At 37.0% G+C, this 20,178-nt stretch overlaps 1 protein-coding gene across 31 annotated transcripts in view; it reads right to left on the bottom strand.

The window, feature by feature from the left end:
* GPHN (gephyrin) overlaps positions 1 to 20,178 on the bottom strand; it is a 401,006-nt gene that overhangs the window by 283,370 nt on the left and 97,458 nt on the right. For all 31 annotated transcript variants that reach the window (XM_072428975.1, XM_072428977.1, XM_072428985.1 and 28 more), the window contains exon 5: positions 8,307 to 8,401. In XM_072428975.1, coding sequence (XP_072285076.1) covers positions 8,307 to 8,401 — 95 coding nt within the window. The remainder of the gene's footprint in view (positions 1 to 8,306; positions 8,402 to 20,178) is intronic.

Below are 20,178 nucleotides of genomic sequence, written 5' to 3'. Positions count from 1 at the left end.
AAGGATGTGACAAAATTACGGGGTTAACCATCCTAGCCATTTTTTTTTGCCCGACCTTCGTACGGGCATACCGGCTAGGTGGTTAATATTGGTCACCCGTAAATTGAACTATGTACTTTTCTATGTAAAGTCTGTAACAAACTAACTATTTCCCAGATGGTAAAAGTTTGTTAAAGACTTTACAGGAGGTAACATTGCCATCCACTGGTGTGACCCATGTAAGCAGATTCTTATCCAAGTGACATTTCCAGGTCAAAAATTCTCAGCTTATACATGAAAATGATGTAATTCTATATTAATATATTCGTAACACACTTTGTGATAAACCACACCTAGTCCACATGACCTATATAGTCAAGTTTTGGCTGAACCTTACATATGCAGATTGTCTTTAAATGTAAAATAAATGAAAAAATGGCTGAATGCCTCCATGATTACCATCATGTTTAAAAGCAAACAATAGCAAATTAGCCATTTACATATTCAATAAATAAATGCTACGTCATTGAAAACTAAGTTAAACACAGTTTTTTATATTGTTCTCATACAACAATTGGCCATTTTCTGAACTGATAACACAAGGCACCAAAAATACATTTTTTGTAATGGGAGACCCCAGCACACTTTTCGAAATCAGTTTTTTATACTAGTATCATACTTGCTTTTAATTTGTTTTTGTTTTTTTTAGTCACATCAACTTTTTGAGTTATGAGCAATGTTATTTGATAGTGTGCTTACATATTTTTTTTAACTAAAGCATCACTGAAGTCAAATATATTTAGAGCAAAGGCAAACTGACACTAAGTTACAGAGAAATACTGAAAGGGTCTGTCAGCTAGCATCATATCTTCAAAAAGCCTTAAAGTATGATTTTCTTGAATATGCTGTGTCTGGATTGTCCTGGTACAGCATTCAGCAGTCATTGGCCCTAATACTCTTATTCCATAAGTGTCACACCCGGAGGGACAGGACCACTATGGGGGCATATGGAGATGGTGCGAGCCAAGGGCCAAGGCCCAGAGTCTAAGCCGTAACTAGGTTTTCTCCAGAGCCTCTGATGGGGAGGATGTTGCGCTGCTGGTTACGGCCAGGTTGCGGTCCTTGGGCACACCAAGGTGGGCAACCACGGTACCAAATCACCAGGCAGGTGGTTAGTCAAGGAAAACCAGGGTCGAGACAGGCAGCAAGCAAGAAAGGTCTGGTCACACGCCAGGGGTCAATAGCCAGGGATCCAGGAGACAGACAGCAATGACACAGGGGCCACAGGGAAAACTGGAAACAGCAGGAGGTACAGAAGAAGCAGGGATATCCACAGGCAGACAGGAACAGCACAGGGAAGTTGGCTGGGAACCAACAGACTGGACAACAAGGGGTTAACACAGGAGCTTGACAAAGGAAACACTGGTTTTAGCAGCAGGTGTACAGGAACTAGTTCACAGAACTACAGAGCTCGGCACTAGTAACGTGTTGCACAAACACAAAATGGAATCTGTAAGCTAGCTAAACAGCCAGGGCTGGTTAAGAGGCTATTTTCTGATTGGCCAGCGGCATGGACCGAGTTGATAAAGCTTGAAAACAGAGGCACGCCCAGCATCAGAACTGCTCGCATGCGGAGGGGAGAGATGCCTGTGCTTTAGTGAGGAACAGGCAAGTGTGACATTAAGCCTTGGTGGCTATGCTCCATTGACTGAATGTCCTGGTAAAAATATTCTACATGCTGATCAGTAACTGTGCTGACATTTTATAAAAAAAAATAACTCTAGATGGGAGTGCAAGAAGTGTATTTTCAATGACACGCGATATCCCAGTTTCTGATATTAAACTATGCTCATTATGAACTCCTTTCTTGTATGCAGGAGACTTATGGATACCCAGAAAGTTTTCTCAGAGGAACTTGAATGCCTCCCAAGCTTATATAGTTAGGCTGTTTTTAAAACCTTCATCCTGCAAAACGGGTTTGATCTGTGGTCGAAAATTTCTTCCTTCGTTGTTGCAGCATTTATAAATGAAAATTTCTTAACAAGGTACTGAAAACCACGCGAGTTTGCATTTTCTATTGGCCTTCCTAGGTTCTTCATCAAGCCTAGTTTGATTATGTAGAGGTGTCAGAAATATTTTCAAAACAAGAGACAAAATTTGACACTTTTTCCTGGATTGTAGGTATCTTTTGGCTACGAGACACACTTGACAGAATATTCTACAGTAGCTCAGTGAAGTACAATTTGTATTTTCTTAAAGCAGAACTAAAAAAAAAAAAGGAACAAAAAAAAAAATATCATCTTGAATTTTGCAGATCTATCAATCCCTCGGGAGCTTTCCTGGATTGGGTCTGGCAAAAAGCAACCACCTGTGTCACCTGATCTTAAACTGCACAGGTGCAAGATTGATTGACGTAGCCTGCTGTAAATTGGAAGAGGGGGGGGGGGGTGCCAATCTTACTGCATTTGCATGAGATCAGCATTTTTTTTTCTTTGAAGAAAAAACTCCCTCTGCACATGCTCGAGATATGTGATTTATCTAAGTAAAAAATGTTCTTCTAAATGATGATCTTTCTGATTCTTTCTCTTTTGTTCCTTCTGTGTATGCCTCTCCAGCATGTGCAGAAGGGACTCTTTTCCTGTAAAGGGGAAAAAATGCCAAACTCACGTATGAACAGTGAGATCAGCACTCCGTCTCCCATTGAGAGAAGGCTAGGAGGCTAGGTCACCCAATTGTCTCACTTGCACAGTGCACATTATATGGCATGAGGGAGCGGTAACTGCACTGCAACCTCACCGCCAGGCTGAACACAGTCTTTAGGTATGTGAGTGGACAAGTATAAATTTGGGGCACTACAACACACAGACAATTGCCAGTACCCTAATTCTTATTGCCACGGAAGTGGCCCCCCGGGGTCCATAACGTGCAAACTCAACTTAGGAATCATGGTCCTGAAATAGCCGCCTTAATGAGAAAATATCCCTGACTGTTATTGGGATTTTATGTTTGAGACCCCATATTTGGTAACTTGCTAGGTTCAGGAGGCTGATATCTGTTTAGGAGATATGAAATCTGTTTAAGAGATATGAAGGTTTTTAGCATTTTTTTTCAAACTTAATCCAGCTCCTGTTTAAAAACTGATATAGACAAATGTTCAATAAGTTATGATGTGCGGTACAGTCAAAAGAAAAAAAGTGCACACTCCTTCAAATCAAGTTTTATACAACAGGACAAAATAATAAATCATCTGGTCCATATCAGGATCCAAAGTTATTTAAAATAAACTTCAGGTGTCAAACAAAACACAACAGATTACCCCATGTCATTCATTATTTCAACAGCTTCAGTTTATTGAGGTTGACATGAATTTGTTTATGCACAGTTCCATTGAGGTCCTATCACAGCTTTTTCATTGGGTTGGGGTCAAGACCTTGACTTAGCCATTCTAACACCTCACCAAACATCTCTACTTTTGTCTGATCTGCCCCAAAGAATATTGTACCAGAAATCTTGTGGTATTTTCAGAAGCAGCTTTGCAAACCTAGGCCACGTTGCCATGTTCTTTTAAAAGAGATGAGGCTTTCTCCTGGGAACCTTTCCAAAAAAGCTACACTTATCTTTTCCTAATCTTACTAACATAATATTGAACATGTAGAGCAATAATGGTTGCTCTTGGGCTGGTTGAAGTTTCTCTGAGCACTGCACAGTTTGGGGGGGGGGGATTTGCTAAGGCATCCACTCCTGGGAAGATGAGCCATCTGTTTTGAATAGGCAAGCTTTAAAATGCTAATAACAGTGCATAAAAACACATATAAACGCAGTAGGAATGTTTACATGCATTTTTAAAAACGTCTGTGTAGACCCAGCCTAAGACAATTGCTGATGTCTTCTCTCCTTAGCATTGTGTTAGCACAAACCTGAATGCTTCAGACTAAAAAACTGCCAAAATAAGACATATCTCACTGCTACCTACCTTTTTAATTCCCATGGAAGTGCAAAGTGTGTACTTAATATTTCATACACTGCTTCTGCATTTTGACTTAGACATCGTTGATTAATGATATAGTTTAAAATGTCTTGAGTACTTGATCATCTGAGGTTGTGTTTACCCAATTTTACATCTCTAAAGACAAAATGTTCTTTTTTTTTTTTAATGTCCTCATACACAAACTAAGTTGAAGATTGGCGTATTTTCTTTTTCTCGTAATTTTATATGCAATCCGGAATACCGATAATTATATTTATTTATTATATTATAATCATAAATTATAATATAATACATAATTATAAATAATAATTTTAAAAAATAATGAAATAATAGACAACAATGTAATCCTAAAATAAAATATAAAATTAAAAATGTACTTTTATTTATATTTCTTGTTGTGTGGTGTTTTTGTACTGTAAAAACCATTTAAAAGCAGATTACATTGTATAGCAAATTTTGGGGGTGGTGCCAGCTGAGAGGAGATGCGTGTCCTGCCTCTCATGTTATATATATATATATATATATATATATATATACACACACTTTTGCTCCGGTCTTAACTAGACAATCTTCAGAGCTACACGACCATTCATGGATTTTCCTCAATATTGTTCATATTTAGATTCCAATTTGGTAAATAAGCAATCAATACATTTGATAACAGGTAACTATACCTGTACTCCCATCACCAACCCTTTTTCCACTTTTATACTTACGAGTTCTCAAAAAAACACTCTCTCACTTATCATTCTTAGTGATATATCACGCATGGCAATTCTATTGAAAATCTCCACTCGCCCAGCATTCTAATATTCTTTAACAAAATTTAAGTAAATATTGCCAATTTGTGTGCACTTATTATAGACATTATCTGGTATAATTACACTCATGTACAATAAAAACCTTGTTTTATCTTTATTTTACAACAGTAATACCTGTCCTGGTCATCTAGATGTGCTTGCCTAATATTAACACAACCTTATTTACTTAATGGCCCTATACTCCAGCCAAGGCAAGTCAAAAACCTTTTTCTTCTCTCCCCTTTTTTGATAACAGACTTTATTTTTAAAGTTATCCCTTATTTTCAACTTTTAAAAATCCCTCTTCCCCTTCCCTTTTTCATTAACAGAGTATTCACAAGAGCAATAACCCTAAGTCTCCTGTTTAATTTCATACACACTCCTTGCTCTATGTTGCTGATAATTTTATAGTAAATATAATGGGTTTCATCTATCTGGGGTTTCTTCTATTTTATTATTCTCACCCATCTATGACTCAAATTATCTCTTCATAGTTACCATACATACCACCTCTTTAATATTTTACTGGAATAATTGGGTGTGGAAATCCTGCAGATGTTTTTATCAACCCCACATTACTGTGATTATATAGACGTGAGCAACCATATATAAATCCTTTGTAATTCTATTGAAGTACATGTATTGTTATCTATATGAATACATGATTGAAACCTGAACTGAATATTCTCCTCCGTTTTGCTCTCTTCTTTTGTATTATCCTGTCATGTGATCGAGTTCTAAATTTCAAGTTAGATCTCAATCTCAACCTTCTCCTGAAGTAGCCTAAGGGCGAAACACATCAGGGATCGGAGACCTTTTAAAAAAACTCATGTTGATATGATTCTTGAAATGTGAAACTATGTACATGTAATCACAGAGAAAAGCTTCTTGTATATCACAATCATTAGATAATAAAAATATTTAAAAAAATGTTTAAAATCATGCCTACAAAAGCCTGCCTATCTCTCCACCCTATCCTACAATACTGTTTTAATCCAAAAATAAAAGGCCACAGATCCATACATTAATGACAGATTAGTAAATACATGTCACAATAATTATTAATTACATTAATACAGGTAACAATAAAAGAGCATATTGGCGCTATATCACAAAGTATATCTATTTGTCAGTCACCAAATATCACATTTGGAACGTTAAAACACATACAATAGATAATGTGATAAGCAAACGTATCTTAGAGGAAAGGGGACAGCAAGAGAGAGAAATGAAAAAAGAAACAGGGAAAACAGAGTAGCATACAGGGTAAGGGAAAGAAAGACATTAAATGTTCATAAATGGACCACAAAACTCTAAGCCAAGTCTTTCATGTGGCCAGGACACAAATTGAAAATCAAATAGTAGTATAGGAGGATACCTGTCAAAAACTTAAGTCAATACCCTGAGGAAGAGACAAACTGATTCCAAAAAAATATGCCTCATAATATTTTCTGTCATTACTGTGAACTGGGGGCTGTGGTGTCTGTGTATAGAGTTTTTATATGTTTTTAGAGGTTGGTGTAATGGTGAAGCAGAAATAAAGCATCAATATCAAGAACATGCTTGTCTGGGAATTGCCGATACATCTCACCATTGTCCAGAAGGCAGCAAGAGAAGACTGGCCCAAAATATGTGTACTTTGAAAATGCGTCTACACCAGTTGAGAACTTTTGGAAAGAAACAAAGTTTCTCCATGTTATAATATTATCTTGACACTAGTTTGTAACTTATATAGAAAAAATTAGGGGAGGCTTTGCATGTCCACAATAGTATCCTCTCTAGTTAGGAGGCCTAAAAAGTAGCCCCTAATTCTGATTCTCATGCTAGTAACACAGATGGGAGAATTATCTGTGAAGAGAGAATACATAATAGAGTTTGGCTAAATCTGCCTGTTTAAGCATAATTTTTCAAAGGGTGTCAAAGGTCTAACAAAGTCCGTTTCCAGACTCCAGTCTGGAAGTCCAAGCTGTGATGCTAAATACTATTTTAAGTATTTCATAGCCAACAAATTTCACTAGCCACCATTTCAAACAGATCTGAATTCCATGTATACCTGTGAGAGACAAATAGGCTTGATTTTTCTCCAAAGGATAACCTTATAGTAGGTATGTTGCAAAGTCATTTTAACTAGCAATGCTACAAGAGAGAATTCTTTTCCACAAGCTAAAACCATCAGGGTTCCTCACACCACATTAAGGGACATCTGCAGAAAACACAGATGCACAAGATTTACACACAAGATCTGTGGATAACCAAAACTGCAGACTACTTAACAACTACACTTTGTGCACTAGTATTAAGCAAGTGAGTATTTTGAGGATTAATTTTGATATGGAACAAATACAGTGCTATCGGTCAATCTTAAATGTTCATAAACCTGAAACCTGAATTGATTTACAAAAGAAATGTGAGTGGGAACATTTGTCTGCACAATTAGTAGGCAACAATTATGGTGCAAAATTAAACTAAATTAAAAAAAATGTCCCTATCTCACTTGCTTATTTCCATCTGTTAAAGTAAGAATAATAAACAAACACAAAATTTACAAAAGAACATATTTTGACATAAAAAAATCAATGACCAATACAGCCACCCTTCTTTTAATTACCAGTCATAAGCCTTCATTCATGGTGTCAGTTTCTTAATCTGTTGACCAACTTCTTGTGCAGTAGCAACCACAGCCTCCAAGACACTGTTCAGAGAGATGTACTGTTTTCCTTTCCTATAAACCTCACGTTTAAGAAGGGCCAAGAAGTTCTTAATATGGTTTAGGACAGGTGAGGAAGGGGGCCATGTCATTATTCTTTCATCTAAGTCCATTTCTGGCCCAGTCTTGCCGATTCAAATGATGTGTCTCGTTCAGTGGTGGTCGGGTTTCATCCTTTCTTACCTTGGCTATATCTCTGAGCACTGAACACCTTGTACTTCTGGCCACTCCAGGTAGGTTCAGTTCTGGCATATGATAGCACTGGAAGAAAATGGTTTCCTACTAGCTTCACTTTTGATTCTTCTCAAATATTTGGCAGTTAATTTGTCAACACCTTTCTTGCGACCATGTTGACTATTTTCAACAAAACATCTGATGGTTCTGTGATCGCCCAAATATCTTAGCAATTTTAAAAGTACTACATCCCTCTGAAAGATTTTTTACAATTTTGTTCACTGTCCAGTCAGTTAAATCTCTTTTTCGACCCATTTTGCCAGCGGAAAAGAAGCTGCTTAATAATTATGGACACCTTGATATGGGGTGTTGATCCCCTTAGGTCAAACACTCCCTCATTACACAAATACACATCACCTGATAAATCCAATAAGCATTCAAGTTTATATAGCTGGAGTTGGAATCTATGTATGAAAATGAGGATATGGTGCACAGTGTATCATTACAATTGTCAGAAATTACTTGATTCTGGAGCTAGAATTAGACCTGGAATCCTGTGCAAGTACAAAGGTAATTTACTTAAGAACAGTTGCTAGGACACTTGTCAAGAATATTCACACATATTTATTAACGAAGCAAATAGGTAGCAGCTTCTTACCTAGATAGCATTCCGAGGGGTGTAACATTTAAAGATCCCATTAGCATTGCTAAGGCCATTCCTGGAGCTTCCCGCTCTATTACTTCTTTAGTAGCCTAAGAATAAATAGAATAAAACAGTTAAATAATGTTAGTATTATTTAATACTCTAACTGCCAACTGTATTGCTGTGACTGAAAAAGAATGTTTATATTTTACATCCAATGCATCCACAAGCAAAGCAGGTAATAAACATTCCATATTTACCACAGCATTATTACCCTAAATAGGTTTGGATTCTGAATATATTTAAAAAATTAGATTACATGCTTGTGGTGGAATCTAACATTAAAAAAAATTGTGCTGCAGTGTACAGTCTGTTCTTAGCTCCCCCCCCCCCTTTTTAGTCACACACTAATGCAGCTTTCTGTGTTGGTGTGGCAAGTATAAAGCATTGCTCTTGAATTAAGAGCAAAATTTCAACTAACATATATTGCAGCTACCCTGGAGCTCATGTGAGTGACTTTTCAACATGCCATTGAACATATCTGCAGCAATGTATATTTTAAAAAAAGACCTAAACCAAGAAAAAAAAATGTATCTTTTGTCAAATAACTAACCATGTTTCCTAGTGGCTTTTTGTTTCTGCTCTAAACTACACGGCATTGTTGCACACAGAGGCAACCACCAGGGAAAATGTAACATGAGCAGGAGTTACATCATTCAATCAATGAACAGGATCACCATCTCTACAAAAGTCTTCAGTGAAGCCCATGATGAAGATGGTGGCACATATTCCTGCTTTCCTGAATGGTTCTGGACTTGTCATCATTGCAGGGTGACAGCACAAGGTAAGTATGTGCCACAATCGACATGCTGTACTTTCTGATAGTGGCAAAAGATCAACACCCACCAATGGATTTAGTTCAGCTTTACGTAAATCCCATATTCCAGCTTGATCCTTTTTTGTTTGTAATAAATACCATAGCTTTCCCTGGCATTCATGCCTCCCTCCGCTTAACTCTCATCTGCAGCTTTAATCCTCTGAACAGATGAAAGTGGACCTAGAAGTCCTAAATTAAAAATGCAAACTGGGGACCTTATATAGCAAAGAGCTTTAGGGCGGGGCCCCTAAATTTATACCTACCTGTCACAAATCCATATCTATCATAATCTGCTACCCTAGAGTGCCAGTGTGCATGAAAACAAAAATGTAGATTGCTAACTACCCAAAACAATTTCATTACTATGGCATCATTAGAACATAAAATCTCTGCCAATCAAAATGTGCTGCCCTGTTATGCTTTATTGCCCACTTCTAACACTTGAACCCCAATTTCTGTGAACCAAAAATGTAGGTACAAGTGGGGAACATCTGTGGCCAACATCCCTTATAACAGAAGTTCCAAACCTTTTTTGGGAGAGAGATCATATTTCAAGGACTGATTGGACAGCATCCCCTTTGGGTGAACTATACTATATATTAAAAAAAAAAAGAACAGAATTTTTAAATTATTTTATTAGAAGATATTAACAATATTTGTGTATTACTCAAATTATAATTTAAAAAAAATGTATATATTAAAAAAAAATGAAAATAATAATATCATTGAGATGAGCTTGGTAGCAAGTGACCAGCTATGTGTAACAGGCACCCCGCCAGTCACTCAGTAATTTGCACAGCAGTGGCTGCAGATTTGACTCAAGGGTGAGGTGAGTGGTACTGAGCGTCTCCCTCTAAGCAGTGTTCCATGGCATGGGGAAGGGGTAACCTCAGTGCCACCTCACCACTAGTCTGAAAACAGCCTCAAAGTTTGGTGAGTGGGCAAATTTATATTTGAGGCACCACAGCACACAGAAAATTGGCAGTACCATGGAAGTGGTCCCCAGGGGTCCCTAACATGCAAACTCAATTTGGGGATTTTGAAATAGCCAATTACAACAATTTTTACTTTATATAGGATAGATACCCCCTTTGGTTTTTTTGTGCCATTCTTACCCCTCTCATTTTGTTATTACTGCCATGGCGGTAAAGACTGATTAGGAGTGCACAGCCTCCTGGAATACACACGTCACAAATCCCAGGAGGCTTGGGCTCCAAGAACATACATGTGCAGGAAGGAGTTTTCGGTCATTGAAAAAAGGAAAATGGCCCATCTCACACATGCCAAGTGAGATCGGCATTTTTTTTCTTTTTTTTTTTTACAAATATAGTTGCATACGTAACAGAGCTGGGCAAATAAAGGTGTATTTTATTATTTTTACTTTAGTTCCACTTTAGTGAGAAAAGATCAGTTTCTTATTAGGATTTTATGTTTGAGACTCTGTAACTAGCAACCTATTATGTTCAGGGGGGTGAAATTAAGTTTAGTACCAGCCTAAAAATTTTGAATGCGTACAATCGATATATATGTAAATAAAGGTTTCTAAAGGATAGGATTATCTCATAGGACACTGGTCTATCCCGTCTCCACAGATGACAGAGCCCATTTGTAAATGCTGGGCAGCTCAATGATACACAGCCAGAGCTGTAAATCAAGAGGACGAGGAAAAGCTAGGCAGCACACAGGGAAAGGGATCCCTGTGCGTATTGCCCAAGAGGGCGGCTGCTGGACCTCAAAGGTAGAATGCCATATTAATGAAATTTTAAAGGGGTTTAGTCACAAGTGTCCCCCATTTGCACCTACATTTTTACTTTCCTACACCTCTCCATTCCAGAGAGGCAGACAAGTTAGCATAGTATGACAGTTAATGTTTTGTGAAAGGTAGGTATAAATATCAGGGCCCCACCACAATGCTTGCCCCCAGGGGTCCCTAATTTGCATTTTAAATTTTGAGCTCCTAGATGCACTTACATATGAAACCGCAAACCGAATGTTCAATTTGCAAACGTTTTAAAACTTGTGACCCCTTTATCTGAAAATTCTTAAAAGAAATTTTGGTTACTAATAACTATGGGGTTCCCCTGTAATTTTCAAATTGTTATGACCAACGATTTAGGAGATTTGAAGTATTGAACATGGTGTGTTGTTAGGCTGCAGACACACACACAGACACACACACACACACACACACACACACATTGATACATATTACATATTATTTTTGCACAGAGGACCCTTTTAGCTAATAGTAACCACAAACTCAGCCCCCCAGATTTTAAGAATTTAAAGCGTACCTAGAAATTTCACTCTACATAAAAGGGTAGACTACCCTTTTATGTAACATAAAAATTCTGTTTAGGTTTTTTTCCCAAACTACGTCTAAGAACCAGAAAGAAGAGGCCAAAGTGGCGCCGACTCTGAGACAGATACTGGGACAACGCGGGACCCGATGGAAGAGACCTCCGGATCGATTGACTGCTGTGGGGGATTGAAGGTATGTGTATTTTGTTTTAGGCACTTTTGAGTTTACTTCCTTTTTTTAAAAAAATGGGGATCACAATTTTAAAAACTTTGGAAAATACAACATTGGGAGTGCTGTTTAAAAAGCAAGTGCACCTAGGAGTCCTTAATTAAAAAGGCAAATTGGGGACCCTCGGGGCCACTCACAAAGCAAGGAGCATTGGAGTGGGGCCCCTAAATTGATACCTGATAATTGATACCAGTCACAAATCTATAACTGTCATACTATGTTACCCTGTCTGCTTCTCTTCTTTCAACCCCAGTTTCCCTAGAATGGTGGGGTGTAAAAAACAGAAATGTAGGTACAGTAGGGGGACATGTTTGGCTAACCCCCCTCCCCCCCACACACAAAAATTTAAATCCCATGGCAAACACACTGCCCTGTTAACACATTACTGCCCAATTCTGGGGGGGGGGGTGTACATGTGTCCCCCACTTGCTCCTACAAGTGGCCCTGGGGGCCCCTAAATTTGCATTTTAAATTTTGGGCTCCTAGATGCACTTGCCATTTGAAAACACCAACCTCAATGTTTCATTTTCAAAAAGTTTTTAAAATCATGACCCCCATATCCTAAATTTCTTTAAAGAATTTTTTACTACTAGCTACATGGGTCCCCAGTGTACCTCGAAAAATTGAAGTTGTTACAACCAAGCGTTTAGGAGACTTGAAGGATTAAACACAGCGAGTTGTTAGGCTGAAGAAAAAGTCAAGCAGCCTTTACACACACATAGCTATTACACTGCTGATGACTTCATTACAAGCACACTCAGGTGAATAATTTGTTTTTAATTTTTTTTATAAAATATGGGCAGTGATGAGTGGGGGACACTGTCCTGCTCCCATCTGCTAACACATTCACGATGCTCTTAAAGCATCACCACATTTTAACAATAAATAAAGGCTGTCTTTCCCTTTTATATAATCAAAAGTTTTTTTTTTTTTTTGTTTTTTTTTATTTCTGTGGAGGACCCTCTTCATTTTTGTCTTTACTGCCATGGTGGTAAAGACGTCAGGGTAAATCTACAGCCTCCCGTGGTATTTGTGTCACATATCCCAGGTGGCAGTGGGCTGCTCTTTCTGCGTATGCACTGGGAATGTATGATCAGGGGCTTTCCTATAATTGTAAAAAAAAAAAAAAAAAAATGCTCAATCTCACGCATGTGCAGTATATGCACAGTTAAATGTTTTTTTACTGCTAATGTGAACTAAACCACATCACACTATTACACTACTACAAGGGATTACACTCTTAAAACATTTAACATTAGGAAGTTGTACCACAATACACAGCACTGAACAATTTGGGCATAATATAGAAAATTGGACATACCAACAAGCCAGGCATTGAAAAGTTGAAACAAAGTATAGGGCAGTCGTGGCGAACCTATGGCACACATGCAAGAGGGGGCACTCAGAGCCCTCTCTGTAGGCACGTTGATGTGTATTGAAGCTGATGTGTCTTGATCGAGAAATTTAAAGGATGAAAGTACAGAGGAAAAGAGGAAAGTGAGGGAGGGGGTAGGCAGACACGGATGGGGCGGAGTCTTGTTTTACTCTGTCCTAGTTATGGGAAGTACAAATAACTGAACTTGTCTGCAAATGAAAAATGGCACAAGAAAGCTAATGTAAAGTTTAACAAAAAGAAAACCTTCTCTGCCAGCAGCTGTGACTTTTTTTTCACTTTGCCACTAACCATTTAAGCAACATATCAGAAAAACTCAACACATAATAATACAACATTGGGTTTTTATATAATTACATATTTAAACAAGCAGTAACAAATTTAAACTCCCAGAAAATGCAACATCACTGGCTCAAGTCAATTCACCCAGTGCCATTAAATCTACGTCAAGTGGCCACAACAAAGGGGGATAAAAGCCACCTGTGGTTTTAAGAAAATAGTTTTCTGGTGAAGAGGAGAATGTGTCAAATCCACCAAGTACTGACCTATATGATGGACTTACAGATGGAGGGTAGTTACAATGCATTCACAGTTTGGACAAGAAAGTTCCCTCTGTAGGTGGACCCAGCATTTATACAGGTAACATTTTAGCCAGGGAAAGTCTGGCATCAGTGACAGAGATACAATTCTGAAAGGTCCACAGAAGAGACCTTTGTCTAGTAAATCACTTTATTTTGTCTAGTAAAACATTTGTCGTGTTTAGGAGTACATTTAGAATGTAAATGGTAATGCAGGTTTTCTTTAAACTGTGGTAGACTGTTGTCAGTCATGTAATGACACAGAACACAAGTAGTGTGTTTTCAAATTTCACTGTGCATAGCAAAACATGGTAAGCCCCTATGTGATGGGAATATTATCAAAATGGCCATGTTGTCTGGGGGTAAATACCTTTTTCATGATTTCCAAAACAGGGATAAAATTATTCAACGCATCTCTGAGATGCCACTCAGATACTGTTAAAGATCGAGTCCAGTCTCAACACTGACTTACAAAAGACAGCCTGTTACTCCATGTGCTTGGATGAAAGCACAGATATAAATTTTGTATAATGTAATTTTGTAATTAATAATATGTAATTTTGTGTTATGCTGTTGGTGACATAATGAGAGAAGAGCTAGTGAAACTGGCGTCTTTGCCTGAAAGAACACAAGAAATTGATATCTACAATGCTGCGATTCAGGCTTTTTTTTGTCACAAGACATAAGACCAGAAAAAGTGGTTTCAAATACCAGGAATAGGGCACCTTCTATGGTTCTATGAGCCAAGGTTTGACAAATTATCACCAAGCATACAATGGCAAAAATAACATTCATTGTTTAAAAGCATGCCAAATTTTATCTTTCAATGAAAAGTTGTTTGTATCATTGAAAACACTGTTTTTTGGTTTTTCTTTTATGACAAAAGATGTTAATGTATGAGTTGTTTTGAATATATTTGAATATATATATATATATATATATATATATATATATATATATATATATATATACACACATATATATATATATATATATACATACACACACACACACACAATTTGAATCCACAAAAATATTTGCCCAAAACCCCTTCTTTGTCCTTGTATTTTAATCTTTTACATTGCCTTAGGGCTGTCAAACCAGATATAATTTTGCAAGGGTGTACAAACTCTTAAGTCTAACAATTTACCTACTATTAACTAAGCCTATCTTGTTACACTACATTCATTACACTATTACACTAAGTGAATACTCCCTTAAAGCACTAGGAAGTTAGTCACAATACACGTGCCCTGGACAGTTTGGGGCATAATTTAAAAAACGGAAAAATCGAACATACTAATGAGGTAGGCATTGAAAAGTTGGAATAAAGTATAGGAGGTAGGTAGAACCAGGGCTGTGGAGTCAGAGACAATTTTGATTACCTGGAGTCAAAGTTGATAAAAATCTGTCGACTCTGATTCCTCTGATGTAAGAATAAAGCCCAGTGCATAGTTGAATTTCTACTAATGTGAAGTTCATCTGAGGTATTATACAACCTGACATTAACATTATTGTAATCTGGATTATGTACATTGGAAAAGGTGTTTTCATTTTTTTTCAGATATAATGTGTTTAACAAGTTCATTTGAGTGTAAACAAGTGTAAAGATATAGATGTAGGTGAGTGCTATGGCCTGATGTGTTTTCAGGTGTCCTATCTGCACTCTCCATATATGCTACCATCCAGGGCTGAACTTTAACATCATTTTGCACACCACCTAATACTAGGAAGTTAGTTAAGTGACCCCTGGCCCTAGAGCCTGTTTGTTAAAAGAGCTTAGAAGAACTTGCAGTAACAGCTTTTGGGATTCAACTGTAAGTGTTCATGTTTATTTTAAAACTGCATGGCTGCCTGTGTGTACTATGATGGAAGGCTGTGTGCATGTTTCTAGATAAAACTGCAGGGCTATGTGCATGTTTGTGTGTATGGTGCAGGAATGTAAAAATGTTTGTGTGTGTGTATGTTTCTAAATAAAATGTAGGGCCCTGTGTTGTGTGTATAGTATATATGTCTGTGCATGTTTTTCTGTATGGAAAACATTTTTTTTATAGTTTATTGCAGGGCTATAGCTTATTTGTGTATATAGTACAGTATTGTATGTTTGTATTTAAATCAAAGAATATGCTAGTTAGCATACAATATTTTATATTTTTATTTTAGTAAAAGCGGCACCCCATTTACAATGGCAAAAAGTCTGTCAACAAACATGATAAATTCTGCTGTTTATGAGGACTTTACATTATCAAGTGATGGGAAACATTACGTGTGCCAATGTATTCTTGAAGATGATGCTGAAAAATGAGCAGTTTCAGTTGGTCTTAACAAAAATGCACCTTCAAGAGCATCAAATTTGAAAAGACACTTGCAGCGTTTTCATCCTAATGTGTTAGAAGTTGTGGATGAGAAAGATATCAATGAAAATATTCCATCTATTTCTGGGATAAAAAAAATGTTCAAAAATCTACTGGAGACCAAACACAACTAAGAAGATTCCTTATATCTGACAAAGTAACAATACCAATTACACCAGAAAAATTAAAAAAAAAAAACAAATTTTTGAAATGGTAGTTAAGAATAGTGTACCACTATCCTTATTTTCACAGCCAGCCTTTTAAGGCCTAAACAGAGAAATAGCTAAAAAAAACTTGGTGTTTTTCTGGAAAGAGAAAGTATAAGGAAACCTATACTTGAAGAGGCCAAATGTAAAAAGGAAGAACTGCGAAAAGGTCTGAAGGGAAATTTTGTCTTCATAACAATGGAAACATGCACACGTCACAGAGTCAATTATTCTGCTATTAATGTTAAATTTGTTGATGAAAATAATAAAACAATAATGCGAAACTTGGAAGTAAAGGACACCCAGGAACATCACATCAGTGACAATCTTCAAAAGTTAGTGGAGGATGTTCTAAAGCAGCGGTCCCCAACCTTTTTGGCCCCAGGGACCGGTTTCACGGAAGGAAATTTCTCTGAGGACCGGGACATACTCTGGCGTCTTCTCTTTTCTCTCTGTGCACCTCTGCTGCTTCAAAGCGATCACATGACATCTGACAGCCAATCGAGCTGCATGTCATGTGCTCGCATTGCTTGTACACAGACTACTGTGTACATTTACCGGCATCTCATACAAACACCGCTGCGGACCACTTCCGGTCCGCGGATGGTGGTTGGGTGCCGCTTCGTTTTCAATAATGGATCATGTACTCGCGGCCCACTGAAAACACCGCCGCGGCCCGGTGGTTGGGGACCGCTGTTCTAAAGGATTTTGAAATTAAAAAGGAACAAATTCTATGTATTGTGATAGATAATGCTTCTAATATGTTGCACACAATTGAGAAAATGAATAACGTAGATAAGAAATTGACAGACAGATATTAGGGAAGACAGTCCTGCAAGTGTTGGAGAAAGTGAAAGCGAAGAGAATAGTGACATTTCAGATAACACTGTTGAAGAAGCATCTAAGAATACTACTATTCAACATATGTGTTGTGCTGTTCACACTCTGCACCTTGCAAAAGGGGATGGATTGAAAGATCGTCATGCAGCTACTCTAATTGGCAAATTGAGGCAAGTAACTATTACAGCCAGGGCCCCTAAAACAGATGCCATTTTGAAATGACGTGCTGGAAAAGGAGCCATTTTGAATCAAACAACACGCTTGGGAAGCACCTATTTGATGGTAAAGCATTTGCTGGAACTAAAAGACTTTCTTGAAGTCTTTTAAAAATGTTTTATTAACTAAAAGCCAGTGGACACAAGTAAAAGCACTGGAAAAATCTACTTTATAACCCCTTTACTGTAACCAAGAGTTTGCAATCTGAAAATTTAACACCTGGTAAAGTATTCTTGAAATGGAGGAGCTTGATATTTTGCCTGAACAAAAGTGGAGGGTTAATAGCTGATGGGATTGTATCTTCAATGAAGAAAAGAGAAAATCTATAACTGGATAATCAAATCTTGTTAGCTGCTATTTATGTTGAACCAATGAGCCAAATTTTGTTGAGTGATGACCAAACGGATACTGCAAAAAAGGCCGTCTATGATGTAGCAGTTAGCATGAAGGGATTACTACCTGAAACACCACCACTAGATGCAGCTATAAGAACTGGTAACTCAGGATCATCCTCTTCAAATAAAGAATTAGGACGTTGATTCCTACTTGGACAAAATGGAACTTTCAACAGTAAAGCAATGTTGCATATGCATGAAAGATAAACGACTGGAAAATGTCCAAATAAAGAGATTCCAGCAGAACTGAGTTTTTTTAAAGAACTAAAAGTAGAAAAGTATGATCGCTTATCGAAACTGACTGTAGAAGAAGCCATCCTTGTTTAACTTGAGATTATTAGTGATGTGGCTAGAACCGTAACAGCAATACCACCCACCCAAGTCAGTGTTGAAAGACTATTTTCAGCTCTAAAAAAAACCAAGCCAGATTTTAGAGCTTCTATGAAAGGATATGGCAGAAGATCACATTGATTTAGTTTTGGATTGAATTTACCAGCTATTTCTTTCTAAAACTATATTCGAAGTTTAATATATAAACTGTTTAAGATTTTACAGCTTTTGTTTTTGTTCATGTAGTTGAGCTTTGTTTTTGTTTTAAAATTACCAAAGAATGTGGTTCATATTTTTAAATTGGTAAAGTTCCTGTTCCTGATTTTTATGCATGCTATGCTACTACTTAATATCCACTTGATAAAAAACAATAAATAAAACCTTATTGTTTTCAGTTTTTTGTTTAAACTGGCCAATACAGTAGAGCATCAGCTTTCTAGCCAGTAGTTCTGTGGTTAAATGGCGTGTATGTTGCCTTCCTTCGATCAAGGTGGAAAATACATTGGCATATAACAGGGTTTCTCATTTTATCGTCACACTTTTGCATTCAGACTTCACAAAAAAATGTAGACCCCCTAATTATTCATAAATCAAAACATTTATTATAAAATTAAATATAACACAATGTTTTTACTATAAAAGTTTTTCTAAAGAAACATAAAATAAAAATATGTACTAATGAAATGATTCATTAATCATTAATGGTTTTTCCTCTTAGGTATTTAGGCAAAAAGCTAAACATTTTTGTATAATAATTTGAGCAATCCTGCTGGCTTATTGTTAAAAATACACTATTGATGCTTTCTAATAAAGCACTCAAATAATTAGCCTATTTCTTCCTACTACTTATTTCTATTTAGAGAACATGTTCTCAACAGGATTAGGAAATAGAGAGTATGGTGGTGTCCCTTACTTTCAACCAAGCTCTTTACCTGGCTAGTTTTATGAAAGGTGACATTATCCATAATTAGGATGGCATGCTAAACACTCTTTACACTAAAAACATTCAAAACCTCATCAAAAAAATTGAGAAATTCTCTTTGATTGTGTCAGAAAGTGGAGGGTCCGAAATTTATTCCTTACACAACAAATTGAATAATTTCTGGAACGCACTCCAGCCACAACACAAAACGCCCTTTGCCCAATAGGAGATCTTCCCCTTTTGTTTCTCATTGATATGTTAAAACCTACTTCATTAAGAAAGTAGATGTTTTTTCCATCTTCCTTAGCAATGAGATCAAGGATTTTGTTGGCATAGCTAAGCCTTTCAGGAAGAGAGTGGGAATCATTTGGCCTTGCAGGAATTAAAGATGTTCTTTTTAATGACCATTGGAATTTATCAATGCATCTATCTATTGTTGAAATAGATACATCAATTCCAAATTTGACAAATAATTGATCCTTCATTTCCCTGAGGCTTATTCTGCAATCTTTGTACATTACCTTGCTTAACTCCTCCTTATGGGCTTCATCCAACTGTGAATTTCTCTACCGGAAGATTCGTATGTCTTGGTTTGGTTATTTTAGTTATGGTTGTACGATTACAAAACCATTGCTATCTGGGAGGCATCACTTCCATTCAGATAATGGTCTACCACTCTTTGACGTTCTGCATTACTTAATTCTCTGGCCATAAGGGTAAGTGCAATACTAAATACAAAGCTAATAACTTTGAAGATAAATAATATTGTTAACTATTAATAATTATTGTTATCTTAAAACTTAGTATAAATCCCTTTAATAAAGATATTTAATTATAAAAATTATATAAAGTAAAAAACATAATAAATGACAAATCATCAATTTATTTTCATATATTTTTGTTAATGTTTCTTGAGAAAAACTTTTATGGTTAAAAATATTGCATTATATTTAATTTTATAATAAATTTATTGATTTTTTTTCGTGAAGTTTGGTTGCAAAAGTGTGACCCTGACTTCGGATTACGTTTTTGGACCTTTGCCTGATTGCCGCCTGACCCTAACCTCGGATCTTGTTTCTGGACTTTGTCTGATTGCCATCACCTTTTTGGCCAGGCAAGACCCTCGGTGCTTGCACCGGGTATCCTGACTCCTGTGGTCAGCTGCCACTGGCCTGGGAATTGCTCTGGATTGGCACCTGGCAGCTACCCTGCAGCCCAAGCCTATTCTCACCATCAGAGGCTCTAG

Source organism: Pyxicephalus adspersus, chromosome 12 (genome assembly GCF_032062135.1).
Source record: "Pyxicephalus adspersus chromosome 12, UCB_Pads_2.0, whole genome shotgun sequence".
Classification (NCBI taxonomy): Eukaryota; Metazoa; Chordata; class Amphibia; order Anura; family Pyxicephalidae; genus Pyxicephalus; species Pyxicephalus adspersus.
Note: the sequence above shows the minus strand (reverse complement) of the source record. Positions and strands in the feature narration are given on the sequence as shown.